Consider the following 20,029-nt stretch of genomic DNA (forward strand, 5'->3'; position numbering starts at 1 on the left):
CAAAGTTGTGTCAAATACTTTTTGAGTTATTGCACTAAAAGGATCTTCATCTTAATTATAATGATAAAGATAGAGCAGTGGTTTCCCTTGTGGTCCCAAAACCATATGTATTGCCCATCTTCAGAATATAAAAAATATCTGAAATCTGAATTAGAAATGATTCAGAAAAACACAAGACTGAAAAGTGTAATAAAATGATTTTGAAAGCAGGGCTCCATGAAATTTAATGATGAAAAATGAAAAATATGGGGTGCATGGCACTAAAAAACTTCGGAATCCGTACTCTAAAAACATGGCCTCAAGAATTTCACTATTAAGTAGATAATTTAGAAGTGGAGAAAAAAATCAGTGCTATTGCTACTCTCTCTAGGACTGGGCATTCTACTGAGAATATTTCAAGGGCAACACCTTAAAATGATCAAGCAAGAGACAAAGAACAAGGGTGGTATTTAAGCATCAGTTAGCATCTCTTTCATACAGTATGTCTCTATGCCTACATTTATGATTCAACCATAAGAAAAACACTGTACAAGAGCAGTGTTCATGGGAGGTTACCACAAAAGAAGTTGTATTCATTTATTATTATGACTAAGATGAAGGTAAGATCACACAGGAACCACAGTTATTACTCACAAACAATTTCTACAAATTTCTACAAAGAGCAAGTTGAGGGAGGCGTAAAAAGAATTTCCCCACGGGGATTAATAAAAGTGTCAATTATTATTATTATTATTATGTCTCTTGTTAGCAAAATTATTTCCCAAACAAACAAACAAGCAAATTAAATGTTAGACTGTTGCTATGTTCAACAAAAAAATTTTAACTATTAAAATATTCTGGTCTACTCAGCATCTGAAGTAAAGACAGTTAATGGTATAGAAATACAAAAATAAATAAACAAACTTGTTAAATTAATTAAGCTTATTAAATTATTAAATTAATTCCTGCAAAATTCCTCAGCAAAATATGATGAGGATAGATACTGGAACAATTTTGAAGATACGTGGAGCACTTTGCAATCTGTTCTCGGTTTCCTGCCAGAGACTGGAGAGCATTTATACTGTATTTGTACCCTTGAAACATCCATACATCTACCCATCTTCCAATAGCTTATGCCAAGCACAGTCACAAAATTCCTTGAAGCAAGTGATTAGAAATGGTGGCATGATCTCGGACTTGTTATAACATGCCAAAGCAATACCCTTTGCTTTTTTCCTAGACCATTAGTCTCTAATTTACCACAAATCAAAATTACTGAAAAAGGTAATTCAAAGCCATATTTGAAAACTGAGATTATATAAAAGGAAACTTAATTTCTCTGAGGCCACTTTATATCCTTAAATATACTGTATAATCACATATGTCTGATGTCAAAACTTAAATGACAACCTTCTCAAAGAAACTCAGGCTAAGCATTTTTCAAACTATAGGCTTTTGGTCTAAATGTATATATTGCTTATAATATTTTTATATTTTTAGAGATGAAACAATATTTGCTTTTCTAAACTGCATTAAAGCAGAATTTGCATTACTTTTTAGTTTGCTACTAAATGCATTTTTGAGTGTTGTACTTATGCTTAAGCTTACCTTTAGGTAACTCAGTGACTGGTGTTTCTTGGTAGTATGTTGGAGCCCAGAGAAACCTTTCACCCACCACACACTGCAGTACAGCTAAGGGAACCTGTGTGCATAACCAGTGCCAGGACAAACAATAGTGCAGATATAAATACTGGCAGTTTGAACTGTTGCTCCATGCCAAGAACCATTGTCTGGTTATCTTAAAACTGAAGCTCACCTCCATAAATCCCTCTGTTCCACTAAGGTGTGATCTTTAACTTAATATTATATTTCAGAACATAACTATCATTACAAACATCCTGTTACTGTTTAATATGAAATTTGTCCCTTTAAAGCATGGAACACGCCAAACAAATTTTCAGCCATTGGAGTCAGTGACTACCTGTCAGCAGAGGCGGAGTCAGACATTTTATACACCCGGGGCTTAGCCCCAAAGGGTAGTATGCATGTGGGATTGGGGGGGGGGGGTTGGGGTTATAAATGACTGAAAAACATGATTTGCTTTGGTACCTGGTCAAACTTAAGCTCTCCTCTGTCTGCCTGTCTGCACTTCTCCTACAGCAAATTCGCAGGCAGCAGCTTCTCCCCCCTCGCTCACATGCGTAAGTGCTGTGCTCAGTCGCCTAGTGCCTGAGCTCGGATCATACCAAAATTATGGGGAATTTACGACTGTGCGCTATGTGCTTCGAATATTGTGTGTAGTTTTTGTTTTATACAGTTGTCAGTCAAGCATCTAACTATGAAATAAATTACACTCCAAAAGACCCTGGGCTTCTGAAACAACAACCCGGGCTTAAGCCCAGTAAGCCACCCCCCCGCTCCGCCAATGCCTGTCAGGCTGCTGTGTGTGGCACGGTTGGACATGGTTTGTCTGTTTAGCATTGTGAATCGGTGTCAAAGCTAGTTCATGAAACTGAGCTCTGACTGGCTTGTATGTCAACCGTTATGCTCGTCTGTTCCAGTGCAAATTTTCACAATTGACGGGAGAAGATGGGAGCTGACAGGAGCCTATCATGTGTTAGTCTTGGTTTGCGCTAGGTCTTTTTGACATCTTAAAAAACATCTGTGATAGTTTCTACATAAATGGGACCTGCATACTTCTTGTTTTCTCTAGGCCAAGACAGACAACACTCACCTGTCCATTTTCATATCTCAGTATTTGAATATTGAATTTTGTAATGTAGTTTATTCCATAAATTACTAGCCTTAGGGCTGATAAATACTCAGTGGGGAGGGATTAAGTGGTATGTGGGATATCACCTGTGTTCTCTAAGGCTGCCGGCCAGGTCTACACTGAAGGTGTTCAGACAAAAATGCCTCTCTCATTCAGATAGCGCATCCTCTTGGTATTCAACCACAGCACCAGCAAACTTATATCTCCCGTCCCCCACCACCCTAGGGCAAAACTCAGGACAGGGCTGAACAAGAATGTATGATTTATGTATTATCACTCCAGAGCTGTAATCTGACAGAGAATTCACCCGTGCCTAAAAGAAGGGAGTTTCCTCTGTTTTACTGTGCACCTGTTACAGCTCTGGAGAATGAACAAGAACAATATAAAATGCTTATTGTAAAAACAACCAACTGACTACCTAAATAAAATTTACCTTGAACACTTTACTAACATCAACACATGGTAGTTTGAGAACAATGATAGCACATTTGTTTAGTAGGGAAGTTCAAGTTGTACTGCTGCATTTGAAAATAAACTAAGTAACTGCTGCTATTTTTGTTAAAGGCCCAGAAAAAGCTCTAATGGCAAAAAATGTTGACTAAAGCTTCTGTCATTTCCTGATATTCCTGTACTGTCATGCCCAGTCATCCGCTCCTTCCGTGTGCCACGCCCCCTCGTTAACCCCGTGTGGATTCCCTGTTTTTACCAGCTGTTTCTGATTATTGTCATTAGTCCAATGTATTTAGTCCGCGTTTCCATTTGTTTCCCCAGTCCGGTCATTGTAGTGTCAGTTTGTATCTGCCTTCCCTTTTATTAAACCTCGTATTTTTCCTGATTGCTGACGTTCTGCTCTTTTGTCTGCACTTTGCGTACTGTGCAACGTAATATGTACAATAATGGCAATCAGGTGGCAATGCACCACTAGGACAAGAGTTCTCTTTTTCTCTTGGTTATTATCTTGTCCAATCAATAAGCTGACCTCACTAGGAAGGTAGAGAAAAGCTGATGGAAATTTAAGAGAATATACAGCAAAATGAAGGTGGAGGTAGCAAACCATAATGAAGGGGATTGCTCCATCTATAAGATAAGGTAAGAAAATAAACTTATGACACACTAAAATCTTAACAAAAAACACAATAAAATGGCTTTATGAATCTTTCCTTGGTTGAAGACCTTTTCTACTTATCATCCACTGATAAAGTCATTAAACGGGAGGCAAATCACAAATCCTTGTCTGCCATACAAAGCAACCTTCTTGGGTACTTCCCTATCAGAATCAGGTTTTACTAGTCTAGTACATATCAGGTCAGTTCGGGATGGGGAGCATGCCCTGGTACAGCTCGTTGCTGCACCCACTACATGACAAAACACCTTGGGATCCCAGTTGGCAACATCCCAGGTCAACACGAGGTCTAGTCCCACTCTCCAGAAATGTAGGAAACATGCATGTAGTACACATGCATGCAAAGAATTTGTCATGGGTAGCAATGATAGAATAGAATGGGAGAACTTCCCTAGGTAGCAATGGTAGAATGGAAATGTATCTGGAACTATATAAACAGCAACAAAAAATTAAATTAATTTTAAATTAATTAATTTTAATTAATTAAATGGTTACCTGGAAAAGTCAGCAAGAACATTTGTTTTCAAATATTTCCTGCTTCAGAATATTTTGAAAAAAGACCAACATTGTATTTATTCCATCTATAATAAATCTCTTTTGATATAAATATTGAAAAAACAATGCAAAGGTATAGTTACAGCTTCCCTAAACAATTGCAATTTTGCTGTGATGAGGGGATTATGTGCATTCCCTAATCCTTTAAAGAAAGCTTTCTTTTAATGTTCTCATCGAAATATGAAGAGTTTTCATTATGACAGAGAAGTCACAAAATCATAATCTATACAAAAAAATATATTCTTAGTAAGGATAAATATACACCCACGGAAAAAATTAAGAGACCACTCTACATTTTTAAACAAATCTACATTTTTAAACCCCAGTTTAATCATGACAACAGTACACAAGAATAAAGTGAAACAGGAGAACAATTCCTTATATTGCTGCCTTAGAAAAGGTGCAACGAAGAGCTACGAGAATGATTCCTGGTCTTAGAGGAATGTCTTACGAGGAGAGGTTAGCGGAACTGAATCTGTTCAGCCTTGAGCAAAGGAGACTAAGGGTGGATATGATTCAGGTCTATAAGATTCTAACGGGTCTGGATGCTGTTCAGCCAAATGACTATTTCAATATTAGTCTAAATACTAGAACTCGTGGCCATAAGTGGAAATTAGCGGGAGAACATTTTAAAACAAATTTGAGGAAGCACTTCTTTACACAGCGTGTAGTTAGAGTATGGAATAGTCTTCCTGCTAGTGTAGTGGAAGCTAAAACCCTGGGTTCCTTTAAATCAGAGCTAGATAAGATTTTAACAACTCTGAGCTATTAGTTAAGTTCTCCCCAAACGAGCTTGATGGGCCGAATGGCCTCCTCTCGTTTGTAAATTTCTTATGTTCTTATGTAACCCAAAACACCTATACCGTATACAGATGTGAGTCAGTAACATAAATAATATAAGGAATTGTTAATTAATTAATACAGATGGTATGAGGTGTGCACCGCTAGGCTAGCATGGCATGTTTGGTATCAAACTGATGGGAAATCACTCCTGATTCCAAATCTGGTCAGTGGTTACTATTAAAGTGTATGTATCAAAAGTTATTGAATTAGTTAATGAAAATCATCTGTAAAGGGGAATTAGTCTGGTCATAAATCCCAAAAGGACTGCCACAGACATCCCCTCTGAAAGCCTGCCAAATGGATGGTCAGCCATTGGTTCAGGTTTCAAATTCCTGGTCATCGCTATTCATGAACTTTAGACTATAAAACCTGGCACCTCAGAACAAAGCCAGGGGAGTAGCAGAAAAAACATCAGCCCGAACAGAGGCAGAGAACATTAGCCCAGGAGAAGAGAAGCCCACAAGAATCCCTCCTGAAGCCTGCCAGTGAAGACCCAGCTGGACAGAGAACTGCAACCAAGACAAAGCTTCGAAAGGAGAGAGAATCCAAGGGGCTCCACTCCAACAACTGCTCCAAACACCGTGCCTCCCTGAGTGCCATCATCCCATCAGCTCATCAACCTCTGCAACCAACTACCAAGATGCCCCCCCCCCCCCCACTCTGCAACCAAGTAAACCAACTTCCTTTCATTCTAACAACCTAAGTTGTTCTGTTAACTTGCTATATGACTTTAGGGTCGTGTTTCCACAAACTGTGCTTGCTTTGCAGAACAGTATTTCCCTTTTAAGGTTACTCATTTAAATCCGGTCATTGCATTTCCATAATTACATTGTTTGTTTCTATTCCATTATTTCGTGTTTGTTGATTGTGTTTAGTGTAATGTCTGTCTTATGTTAGTTGTAGTGTTAGTTAGGAATAAATGCATGTCTTTTACACAACTTCAGCCTCTGTTCATTGAGTGCTCACAATATTCCCTGCCTCTGTGTGACTGGAGCTTCGCTACCAGTCGTTTACATAAAATGGTAATACAGCTCGCTGGACAAGCCTTCTGACCCAGGTTGCTAAGCGATACTGGTAATTAGTGAATCCCATTTACTGTAAGTCTCACATTAACAGATTCACGGGGATACCGCAATTGAGTTTGGAGGAGCCAACCATTCAGCATAACAATTGGTTAATAATCAGCATTAAATAATAATTATTCAAATTTAATTAATTTCAAAACATATTGGTGGAGATATTAAAATTTACCTGAGCTAGTAATTCCTGCACTTAATGATTCATCATTTGTTTAATATATAATTATATATAAGATCTACAATAATTATATAGTTTAAGATTTTAATAATAATACGTAAGTCCAGCAAGTGTAGTGGCCCAGTGAGTGGCACCGTGGCTACACACCTGTACAGTCTCAATGTCCTCTCTGTGTTCCTATGGGTTTCTTGTGGCTTGTCCTGCTGTTCCTGGGGTATGACTCCAGACTGACCATCAATTTGGAATAACAGTCATGGAAAACTGATGGACGTATATTTAATGTGTCACATTTATTTATTTGCTTTAAAATTTTCCTTAAAGGAATTATTCATGCTAAGTTATTTAATACCAGTTTTAATTTTTTGTCCTTTTTTCACTGGAATTACCTAATATCCCATCCATCCATTATCTATAGTGCTTCATCCATCTGGGTTGTTGGGAAGCTGAAACCAATCCCAGCATCATCAGACAAGAGGCAGGGTACACCCTGGGCAGGCCACCAGTCCACCACAGAGCTAACACAGATCTATGGGCAATTTAGAGTACCTAGTCAGCCTAATCTGCATGTCTTTGGACTGTGGGAGAAAACCCACACATGAACGATGAGCAGGGCCGGATTAACGCACCGGCTAGGGGCCTTCAGCCTGCAAGGGGGCCCCCACTGGCGCAGAGGGGGGCGGGTTTGGGGGGTCCACAGACTACTGTAGCCTAGGGGCCTCTGTACACCTTAATCTGCCCCTGACGATGAGAACATGCAAACTCCACACAGAAAGGCACCCTGGGTGACCCAGGGACCCAGGACCTTCTTGCTGTGAGGCGGCAGTGCTAACCACTGCACCACAGTGCCGCCAATTACCTAACATTCAATGATCATACTCATATGTGGAGTAGAATAATAACACTAATATTAAAACTAATAATAATAATAATAATAATAATGATTTGAAATACCTACAGACAAAACACAGATAAAATAGGATAAAACAGTAGAGATGAAAATGTCTACTTTCTTCAGACTTTCTTCCACCATTTGCAGTTCTCTGAACAAACATGGCTGATCAAAATGTGACAAGTTACTTGCAGGAACAACAGTCCCCACAGGGTGCCAAATTTCCACTGGATAGGGTTAGTAGCAATCTTAATTAAGCTGTGAAGAGAAGTGCTCCAGTTAACTAACAACAATAAACCACATACTGTTTCAGAAGGCTACATTCTTTTCATTAAATCTATTTGGTTCAGTCACAGCTGTCCATGCAAAATGATTCAAAAACAACTGTGGCAGTACAACTGAGATTCTCACATTACTTGTCTCCCTACAACCTTTTCTGGAACCATTAGCAATTGCAAGGTAAAGTCCTTCCCGAGCCAGAACCTCAACAAGCACCACCATTCGAATGTGATGGAAATGTGTACTTTATGTGTGTTTGTGGAATAATGTTTTTCAACAAAAAATATCTTGATTTATAAATAATGAATATACTTTTTACTAGGGGTGTAAAGATGCATTGATCCATCATGATGAATTAAAGTGACAAGTCAATGCATCGATCTGTAAAATCACAATTGATTTTTGGCAGTAAAAACAAAGATACTGCTACTTTAGGGTTGCTCGCTACTTGCTGCAGGCAGATACATAAAGCAGCAGTACCAACATGCAAATTTCTGAAATGTAGAATGACAGGGTAAAGCTCTTAAAGGAATCATAAAGGAAGCACTACTTGATGATCATTGAGCTATGGTGCTTTTTGAAAACTCTTTTTTGTAGTGCAGAGTGGTCTACAAATGAGGTATCTAATGAGATAGTAAAAAGTAATGGTAGCCTTAGGCCCAATCCCAATTCTATTTTCTACCCCTTTGCCTACCCCTCACCCCTTCCCCTTGCCCCTTGAAATGAAGTGGAAAGGGGTAGGGTTAAAAAATTTCCCCTAAGAAATGGGACACCACTACTACACTGTTATACGTCATCATCCATTGTCACTACCTCCTAACGTTACGTCAGAGGACATGCTCCGATGTTTATCCCAAATTCCAAGATGTCGCCGTCAGCATCGTAGCATGTAAAGATTACTCACTCCCAAAGTTTTTTTGCGCCGTATTTGGACTTTAAAAACAGATGTTCGTTTTCATCTTGAAAACGTATGAGCCTTCGGGTTTCCTCAGCTGTCCCTATACAGAATATAATTTACAAAAATGTTGTCATGTTGCAATAAGTACGAATAGTGTAAGCACCGTTCATTTACATGTACACATATGGCCGTAAGCAAAACAAAACAACGCGTTACAACATGCAGTCAGTTACCGGGTAACGTTATATGACATAAAAATATATTTCCTAATATTGTGCAATCAGTGCTATCCGCAAGCAAACTTTAGCGATTTTTTTCAAACGTTTCTTTACAGAACATCACCGTAAACACAAACACAAGATTGATGGTAATATACATGTAATGAAAAAATGTCATAAAAATCCTTATTAATGGCAAAAATTACTTAACATTTATGGGTCTGCTTGCTCGAGTGGGCAGCCATGTTGTAAATTTCTCTTAGCCCTTCGTTTGAAGTGAGGTCCCGAAAAATCTTCGTTTCGAGGGCTATCTAGCCCTTCCCCTTACCCCTACCCCTCCAATCAAAAGAGAATTGAGACACCCCTACCCCTACACGTGAACGCGCCAAACGGAGGGGTAGGGGTAAGTGTAGGGGTAAGGGGTAGAATTGGGATTGGGCCTTAGAGATGCACAACATATTGGTTAACATATTGATATTTTCTGATATTCATCAAAAATCAAGATATCTGCGATGGTCCAATGTGTCATTCTTGGTCGATATGTAAACTTTATTGACATTCAAAATTAGCAGCAACATTGGAGGATGAGGGATTTAACTGGCCTTTTGACAGTTTTACAATGGCATCTTCTCCCTGTTTAATGATAATAAAAAATATGTTCTGAGATTCTGCTTTGTATTCAATTACTGGTGTATAATTACGTTCCTATGGTAATATGTGACATTTCTTGAGGTAAGTTTAAAAAAGGTTTTCATTTAGATTAATTGGGTAAACAATGAATCGAATCAAATCGTAATAAAAATGAGATTTCCAGTGCATTGAATTGTTCCCACAATAATTGTAATCAAATCTAATCATAGACTTTACAGGTTTGGATGCTGTTTGGATGCTGTTCAACCAAATAGTTACTTCAGCATTAGTTCAAATACAAGAACTCGTGGCCATAGGTGGAAATTAGCGGGAGAACATTTCAAACTGGATTTAAGGAAGCACTTCTTTTGTTTGTTGTGAGCTGAGTTGGGACACCTGAAGCCAACAATTAATCATCAATCACACCTAAAACTCCTGCAGGCTGGTTTTCTCTCTCTCTGTTGCGTGCTGGATTCAGTACCCAAACACCTAGAGTACCATAGTCCTTTAACTGACCCTAACCAGGCACGGATGGTCGCTCAACATAATTTGTCCACACTTGATACAGGCAGAGCATGCTCTTAAAGACACTACATTTTCTTTGCTGTCAAACGGTGAAAAAGTTAACCTTTAGGTGAGAAAAATATATATGGAGGTGATATTTGGGAAGTAGAGGCCTGTAGTGTGCATGTACTCCCCGATACAAGCCCTAAAAGCTCACATTCATCTGGGACAAACAGGGTATTCTCCTTTCTGACCATCCATTGTCATAAGGGTTTTGTGCACCTCTCCCAACCTGTGGGGCACAGCCAGCATTGACCGTCCTGGTGCCCAAGTAACTTTTTACCCAGTGCCAGGACTCAGCAGGCCTTTGCATCACACAGAGAGGGGATTCATTCCAATGAGAGTTGGGGGTAGTGGTCCTCTCCTGCCGCAGTGCCCCCCACTGTCAAAGGCTGCTGACTAGATGACACTGCATCTGCCAGGCATCTTCCATAGTCACCAAAATACCATGGACAAAATTTATCAATCAGCAAAGGGGATGGATATATTAAACTGTCAGCAGCAGGTAGTGTACTAACTATGGGATCAGATACGTTACCATTAAGTTGGTAACATACGTTATTTACACAGCTAATCTGCCTGTGTAAAGTTTAAAATTACATAATACAAAAATAAATACAACAACAGTTAAAATGTGAATTGGTAGGCTATATAAGAAGTTAATTTTAAATAAGGCATTTTTAAGTAGCTAAGAAAGGTGTACCAAAATGACATTATTTTGTTTGAGTTAGTGGTAGAATGAGTCTTGTATATACGTATATAAAAAAATGGAACCCTGTAGTCAGTGCTGTGAGTAAAGGCAAGATGAGAAAGCAGAGAATAAAAACCATCTTTTCTGAAGTAAAGCTCTGCATGATACTTCCATAATATGGAGAACAGAGCTGAGATTGCTACATAATCATAAAGACAGCCGCAGTGCATCCAGGAGAGAAACTGAAGTATCAATCTCATTAAACTGGTATTGATCAATATGAATACCAACATTATTATCGATATTATTGATACTTGGATCGATCCGCCCCAGGGCTGTGGAGTCGGTAGATAAATGCTCCGACTCCGACTCCTCAGTTTCTAAATCTTCCGACTCCGACTCCCCGACTCCATCCATCCATCCATCATCTACCGCTTGTCCGCGGTTCGAGTCGCGGGGGTAGCAGCTTCAGTAGAGGCACCCAGACCTCCCTCTCCCCAGCTAACCCCACCAGCTCCTCGGGGGGGACACCGAGGCGTTCCCAGGCCAGCCGAGAGATATAATCCCTCCAGCGAGTCCTGGGCCTGCCTCGGGGCCTCCTCCCTGTAGGACATGCACGGAAAACCTCTCCGGGTAGCCGCCCAGGAGGCATCCGCACCAGATGTCCAAACCACCTCAACTGGCTCCTTTCGACGTGAAGAAGCAGCGGTTCTACTCTGAGGCCCTCCCGGATATCCGAACTTCTCACCCTATCCCTAAGGGAGAGCCCAGACACTCTGCGGAGAAACCTCATACCCTCCCCGACTCCTCTGTATGTATATACTATGCTAATGTATTTTCTACATCCATTGAAGGAAAGGAAGGCAACATACATGTCATTTCACCACAGAACTACTGGCTAGGAAGCCAACACTCTACTATAATGCCAGATTAAAGACAAACACAAGGAAAACAAGGTTTCAAGGGTAGCGCATAGCGAAGGGGAGCCGACGGAGCTGAGAACACACAGCGTTTGACGCGTGATGACTCGCTGAACGGCCGAAAAATCGGCAGCTAGTATACATTAGGCGAGTTTGAGCAATGGCGGACTTAGCCGAAATAGTGCTTGTGCTAACCTTGCTGACAGGACTTCATACATGTGTACAGATAAATGTTGAGTCACTCTCGCATTATATTGATCAACACAGGCGTCAGAATGTGCGCCATGGTTTTCAACTTAACAGGACTGTTAATTAGGCTTCTGATTGGCTAACATGGCATTATGGTTAGAGATATAATGCCGCCTGTTGTTTTGGCATGCTTTTGACAGCGCATTTTAGCAGTTTCATGTGGACGGAAATATTTTAGAATACAATGTTCTATTTTTTTTAAAACGGAGGAGGAAAAACACTGTTTAAAAAAATACCCATGTACGTGTGGACAAGGCACAAGTTGGAGGTAGGTTGAGTCTGCCTTTTTTAAGCTACTTTCATGGAATACCCCCCTGGTCTGTAATTTCTTAAGTCCTTTCTTGTCTATACTTGACTTCTGTGGTGACCATGGGCTCCTGCCCACTCCATATAATCATCTAAATGCATAGTCCTGGCCCAGATACAATGGTACATTTAGCAGTTATATATTTTATATATATAATGAAATAAGAGAAATGCCTCAAAAATTGATCTTAATTGTTATGTCTGAGTATAGAAAAGGTCATAAGAAAAATTAAACAATCCATTCGACTCATTAAAAAGCATGAACATTTTATCAACCGAATATGCAACCCTTTGGGTACAATTAACATGAGATACAATAAATGCAAAATATTAAAAATAATTATATAACACTCACCTAAAGGATCATTAGGAACACCTGTTCAATTTCTCATTAATGCAATTATCTAATCAACCAATGACATGGCAGTTGCTTCAATGCATTTAGGGGTGTGGTCCTGGTCAAGACAATCTCCTGAACTCCAAACTGAATGTCAGAATGGGAAAGAAAGGTGATTTAAGCAATTTTGAGCGTGGCATGGTTGTTGGTGTCAGACGGGCCGGTCTGAGTATTTCACAATCTGTTCAGTTACTGGGATTTTCACGCACAACCATTTCTAGGGTTTACAAAGAATTGTGTGCAAAGGGAAAAACATCCAGTATGCGGCAGTCCTGTGGGCGAAAATGCCTTGTTGATGCTAGAGGTCAGAGGAGAATGGGCCGACTGATTCAAGCTGATAGAAGAGCAAGTTTGACTGAAATAACCACTCGTTACAACCGAGGTATGCAGCAAAGCATTTGTGAAGCCACAACACGCACAACCTTGAGGCGGATGGGCTACAACAGCAGAAGACCCCACCGGGTACCACTCATCTCCACTACAAATAGGAAAAAGAGGCTACAATTTGCACGAGCTCACCAAAATTGGACAGTTGAAGACTGGAAAAATGTTGCCTGGTCTGATGAGTCTCGATTTCTGTTGAGACATTCAAATGGTGGAGTCAGAATTTGGCGTAAACAGAATGAGAACATGGATCCATCATGCCTTGTTACTACTGTGCAGGCTGGTGGTGGTGGTGTAATGGTGTGGGGGATTTTTTTAGCACACTTTAGGCCCCTTAGTGCCAATTGGGCATCGTTTAAATGCCACGGCCTACCTGAGCATTGTTTCTGACCATGTCCATCCCTTTATGACCACCATGTACCCATCCTCTGATGGCTACTTCCAGCAGGATAATGCACCATGTCACAAAGCTCGAATCATTTCAAATTGGTTTCTTGAACATGACAATGAGTTCACTGTACTAAAATGGCCCCCACAGTCACCAGGGGCCTCATGTATAACGACGTGCGTAGAATTCACACTAAAACATGGCGTACGGACAAAACTAGGAATGTGCGTGAGCAAGAAAAAATCCACATGCATAAAACTGTGCGTACGCACAGATCTACGCACATTCCCTTTATAAATCCGAATGAGCGTGATATTTTACGTACGTGAACGAGCCCACAGCCACCCCCCCGACCCGCCCATAATTATGTATATTTGCATATGTAAATCTATATAAATGTCCGCTTTGCTCTATGTTGTTCTTAAACAACAATGGATAAACCACGAGGGAAAAAGAAGTATTTCAGCGAGTGCGAAGTGGAGGTCATGTTAACAGAAATTGAGAAAAGAAAAGTGATATTATTTGGTGGTATAAGTGGCATCAGCAATAAACGAAAGTTTACGGAGTGGCACAGCGTGGCGGAGTCAGTTTAAAGTGTTGGTTCCGAAATTTGCACGGTGGGCGAAATTAAAAAGAAGTGGTAGGACATTAAAATCGACGGCGGGAAAAACGAGCGGCCGCTCACCTTAAGAGTCTTAACAGCACAGGCGGAGGTAGCGGAATTCCCGGTCTCATACCCTTTGAGCAACTAGTTGCTGCGATGATTGGGGACACACTTTTATCGGGTGAGGGGGACGCCGATGTCATCGCGGGTGATTTTTTCTCGTACCATACTTGTTTGAATTAATTGCATGTTTATGAATAATGCGTAGGGCGCAGATGCGGTGTTACTTTCGTTTATTCTGTTTGTTTATTCTTACAGACAACAGTACAAGAAGTGCCCCCAATACATTAATAGAGTACATTAATAGAGTGAAAGTGCTTTCCATTTACATAAGCAAATTCATTCACTGAAGGTTATAGCAATGTGCGCGCAGTCGATAGCTTCGACTACGTTGGGAAAACCGGACATCGCTGCAAATTGCGCTTTAATATTTGCCTGTTCCACCACAGTGTAAGGAAATTTTATATATCTGGGTGACAAGCGAATTATGCCGTCCCATACAGCCGGCATGGTGCGACTCAGAATTGACTGAGAAATACCCGATCGGTCCGCAAGTTCTCACTGAAAAGCACCTGTGGCTAAGAACCCGCGAGTGGACAGAACTTGTAAAGGAACAGGTAGCCTATAGCGTAATTCCTCATCGTCTGCTTTTGTAATACTGTAATGTTTAGCACACAGCTCCAAAAGGATTGCTCTTGGAAATCTTAATCGACTTAGAAGCCAGTCATCATCATCATTATAAGCTATGTCTTCCAATAACGCAAGAGCTGCCATGGTAGTTGTAATAGTTCGGTCATTTTCTGCACCGTTTTATTGTTACAAATTGATAAAAAAAAATCAGCTGCCGTACATTTGTAAACAACATACAATTAATGTCAGTGTATTTGATAAAGTCCGCGTCATGAGTGTGTGTCTGACACAGTGAAACTGCAGTAGCACTCTTTTGCCAGTAGGTGCCTCCATTTTGCCAAATCGAGCAGAAACTTTTGCGTACGCCTTGTCTGGGGTTGCCGTGAGAATGTGCGTGGCGGTACGCCAAGTTTAGTTTTTATACATCTCGACCTGAGCGTGGAAACGGGCGTGCGCAACATTTTTGTGCGTAAGCACCGTTTATACATGAACCGGATCTGGAAGCTACGGATCCAGTAGGGACAGGATGAATTTTGACACTTTAGAGGCGGGAACAGTTGCAAATTTATTTTTTTTTGAACAGTGGCTAATATCTCCACTCCTTTGATTGGTTTTTTAAATATTGACTACGATTGGCTATTCAGCTTTATGGTTTTAATCACTTTTAACGGAAGTAAGGTGGGGCATTTTTAATGACAGAATCATGATGTCCAGTACATAGACAACGATGCACAATGATTATTTTTGCGCTTCAAACCATTTCGTGATTTGTGCAAAATCGTGTTAATAGCTAATATTATATGTTCTTTCAGCTGTAATGACATGGTGGTTTAGCATTTTGGGCTCAAGGCGACTGTTGCACACCCCTTTGTTTCCCATGTTACTTTTCGTACGAATTTTAATAAATTTCTTAATGTTCGAATGTATCCATATAATGTGCAATGGGATATGAATGGGTTAGTAACTTTAAAACTAGACAAGAGAGGCACGTCTAGTGTAGTGTGCTAGTTCCCTAGTTAGCCTTCAATTAATTTCTACTAAACTTAAAAAAGGGTATAAAAATGAATGGGGGAGCAGGACCAAGCAAGAAGCCAAAAACCTACCACTTCCATACAGAATGGGAGGAGGACTGTTTTTTTTCACCATGTCATATTTGAAGTGCATTTGCCTTATCTGTCAGTCTACCGTTGCTATTCCGAAGAAGAGAAATGTGGAGTGGCATTTTCGGACTACGACATTAACTTCCCTCCGAAAAGCGAGCCGAGAAATAGAAAGGTGACGGAACTAGAATCCCAGTTCAATTCTAAAATACTTTTTTTTTATCCCAAAGGGAAATTATACTAGTAATAATATCAAAGAATACTCAATATTTTTATACATAAATATATGCTTTGCATTTTTATAATAGGCAGTTAATTTTGACTTGGTTACTTGTAAGTAGCTCGCAAGTTAGCGTATGTACTCGTGTTTAGTGCAATGTATTTTTACCTTATTGCACTTTATTTTGCTTGTTTTATGGGACATACTTGACTACACTAGATTTTGTTTACAGTTCCCAATAAAATATGATAAAATGCTAATTATATTTGCCTTTTTTAATTAATTGAAATGTAAAGGATTGTGTGAAATTTCATCATTTTGACTATTACCCCCAGTATCGAACTGAATCAAATTGTATCGTATCATATCGTGGGAATTTCTGAGGTATTAAAAAAAAATCGAACCGTTGGCTTAAGGAATCGATGAAGGAAAGCTGTGATTTACACCCCTAGTAAGTACCTTGTATCCCTTTTAAACCTAATTTAATATTCACAATTTCAACACATTTATCAATACATCCCCTCCGGAGTTTCTGCAATCACACCTGCTATTTCAGATTCAAAACCAAGCATGTGTGCCCACACACATACATACACAACCTGGCTACATAACTTCTATAGGCTATAGAACAGACATGTTTTCACTTATTTACACACCTATAACCCTGAGCTGCAGGAGAAAGCTGAGTCTTCCAAAGAACTCAAAGCACAGGCAAACAGCATACACGGAATCTGCAGGATAACAAAAGGAACCAAATCCTGGCCTTTTCATTCGGTTCTACTTGTGTAAAAACATGTAACTCACCTACCTTTCTGTCTTAGTCTCTTCCTTGTTTTCTTTCCAGAACTCTCAGAGCGCTGTTCTGTGCTCCAGTAGTCACTTTGTAATCTAACAGAACATGGTGTAGCTTGAGGATGTGTGTGTGTGTGTGTGTGTGTCGTGGGGGTGGAGAGAAAGACCAGAAAAAGAACATAAGAAATCTGATACCTCCAGTGGTCCTTAGAAAATCTTTTCCTTTCTAACTCTTTCACCGTCTGTTAGACACAAGCTCTAGGATGGAAAACTTGTACAATTTGGTTTGTCCAAAATCAAGACAACTAAAGAGGATTTTATGCCCTCCAGATCCATAGATTTCACTATAAATACTTTAAAAACAATTCCTGTAGGTCACAACCTGTTGGTCATGTTTTGATGCCAACACTAGATCCTCTGGTATCATCTTATTCTTTATTCACTCTCAAACAAAGCTCACAGCTAATTGCCAAGAAATATAATATAAAATCAATAAAGCAACCAGTTTAAAATGGGCTATAGTAGAAACAAATAAATTTTCTAAACACTTTTTAAAGCAAATAATTTACAAGAAGTGATAATATTTTAAAGTATTATTATCAACCCCCACCACTTTTTTCCTCTATCTCTTTCTCTTAACGCAGTCCCCTGAGGCCAAAAAAACTCATATTTTGCAATACACACCAAGTCAAAGTTACACAGTATACTGTGCCACACTGTTCAGGACACTGTTGCTCCAAAACAAGATTAACTTTTCAAAGTTAAGGGATGATTTTGCAACCATTTACTTTTGGTGCACCAGCCTGCACATATCTTTTCCTTACAATGTGTGTTGCAATGACCAATTAAATAGTGGAGGGATTATCCAAAACCACGGCTGCATTTTTTTTTTCTAATTTCTATATAAAAAAGCCATATAATGCCAAGCTAATTACTGCTTAAAGACAGAACATACATAACAATAAAACATCGATGATGTATTAGGCAGGGGAATGCAATTGCTCTTTTACTTACCAATAGTTTTCCATTGCAGGAAAATGGCATGTATTAAATGATCCAATTTTGTCTGCTCTTGTGCATCACTGTTAGACTAATAATAGTCTGTATTTACTCTTTCTCAGACATTTCTGTTTAGTCTGCATTCGCAACAGTCAAACAGTTGAGGACTGTCAAAATCACAAAAATAAACATAGACATTAAGCTTGGCCCATTAATGTGATTTATCAGCATCTTTGAATCCCTGATTTATTAGCCAAGAAAATTTCAATTTCAAGCAGTAGTTACACAGTACACATTTCACTCTTAGGAAGAAATCCTAATTTTGCCCATATCAATCAGAGCATTTAATTTTAGGTGTCCCAATGGCTTGCAGCTAAACATAATAAGACCTACTTAGGCTTTTTACAACAATATGTCTGCCCATTTGTGTTGCTGGTGATCCTATATCGAATACTGGAGTTTCTTCTCCATATGTGATATCATGTATTCAAAATAAAAAATATATATATTCAAATATTAATTCACATATGTGGATCACTACGGAACCCCTAAAGGGACATAGGTGATTTATATATATTTTTTACTGTATCTGGTGCGCACCAGACACTTTAGTATGCAACTTCAGTATCTGGTGCGCATCAGTTAGTATCTGGTGAGGACCAGTTAGTATCTGGTGCGCACCAGATACTGTAAAAAAAAAAAATAATAATCACCTATGTCTCTTTAAGGGCTCCGTAGCTCACTGTATCTGAATCCTTACTTTTTGAGGAAGTCGACTTATGTGTGCAACTGAAGGGAAAACACACCATTTCACCGATTAAAGATCTAATCCCTCAGTTAAGATCCACTGAGACATAATTAACAGGTGCATGATTGTAACATGCTACTTGATTTATTTTTATGTTGCTTTGGACAAATGCATTTGCTAATTAAAAGTAAATGCACTGTTGTATTGCGATTCATGCTTTAACCCTTGAACACTTATCGTGCATACATTTGCATACATTGAATGATCGCCATCCTACCACTAACATAAGGCTTCAAAGATTACTGACTTTTTTGATTAGATAAGACTGTTTTCTGCTTTCCTGAAATCATTACAGAATGGGAACCATTAGGGTCCTTCCTTGGTTTATGATGTTTTAAAATATGAGACAAGTTTTGTTGACTTTCTATTTCTACATGGACGCTGTTTTTTATGTCAAACTGGGATTAAATGCAAATATTTTAGGAGATGTATGCAAGTAGAGTCCACTTGTTCTGAAAGATGCTGCTGGTCAAACCTCTAAAACTGAGTAGGAATCTGTCACTCTTATGTTTTCTTTTCTAATTATGTCTCTTACATGCGTATTCAGTGCTCCGGACCTGGGCAAGGCAATCTTTTGCTTACCCAATCTGAAGAAAACAGAAGATGTCATTTTTTTAGTCCCTAGGACAGTAGCTAGGCTACAGGTTGGCACAGGGCCAGACTGGGAGGTTTGTTTAGGGTGGAAAACCAGAGGACCCAGCATGGGGGACTGTATGAAACATTGTTGCTTCAAAACGGGACACAGCTTTGTATTTTTCAATAAGGGATGATCCTGTAATATACAATACCAAATATCAACTGCAAATAATATTGTGTCTGTGTGTGTGTGTGTGTGTGTGTGTGTGTGGGGGGGGGGGGGGGGGGGGTTCAGACATTAATGTAAGTAACAAAACATTTTGTGTGGTGAGTTGGGAGTAGTGTTGTTTTCGTCAACAAAATTTTTGACGAAATATCTTCGTCAACTAACCTTTTTGATGTGATGGACACGAGATGAGACGCAACGTAAATGCTGGTCATGTGATGATAACTATAACGAAATATATCATGTAATATTGTTGACGAATAAAAACGAGACTAAATTTGGTTTACAAAATAAAAACTACACTAAAATGTCTCTTCATTTTTGTTGACGAAAACGAGACAAGACGTTATTTCCTCTCGTTTAATCACGTTATTATTATGCGGTATTTCTGTTTCCTGTGTCTCCCATTCGGGCACACAGATGGAGGAGAAATGCGACCACAAAATATTGGAAAAAAACACCACAAACCTTAAAACCTTAAAAGACATCTCAAGGCATTCCACAATGACATTGAGGTAAGTAAAGACATTAATATAACGTTACTTTCTATTTTAGAAAACTAATGCCAACTGTGGTTAACATGTTATCATTAGCAATAGATGCTAGCCTGCTAGCTTTAGACGTTTTGGAGAAAATTATATTTCATAAGCATGGACACAGCGATCTGTACA

At 39.3% G+C, this 20,029-nt stretch overlaps 1 protein-coding gene across 1 annotated transcript in view; it reads right to left on the bottom strand.

Annotated features, from left to right (window-relative positions):
• Positions 1–20,029, bottom strand: part of plekha6 (pleckstrin homology domain containing, family A member 6) — a 139,556-nt gene that overhangs the window by 101,469 nt on the left and 18,058 nt on the right. The window contains exon 2 of the mRNA XM_072715850.1: positions 16,762–16,864. Coding sequence (XP_072571951.1) covers positions 16,762–16,864 — 103 coding nt within the window. The remainder of the gene's footprint in view (positions 1–16,761; positions 16,865–20,029) is intronic.

The sequence above is a fragment of the Paramormyrops kingsleyae genome, chromosome 8 (assembly GCF_048594095.1).
Source record: "Paramormyrops kingsleyae isolate MSU_618 chromosome 8, PKINGS_0.4, whole genome shotgun sequence".
Taxonomy (NCBI): Eukaryota; Metazoa; Chordata; class Actinopteri; order Osteoglossiformes; family Mormyridae; genus Paramormyrops; species Paramormyrops kingsleyae.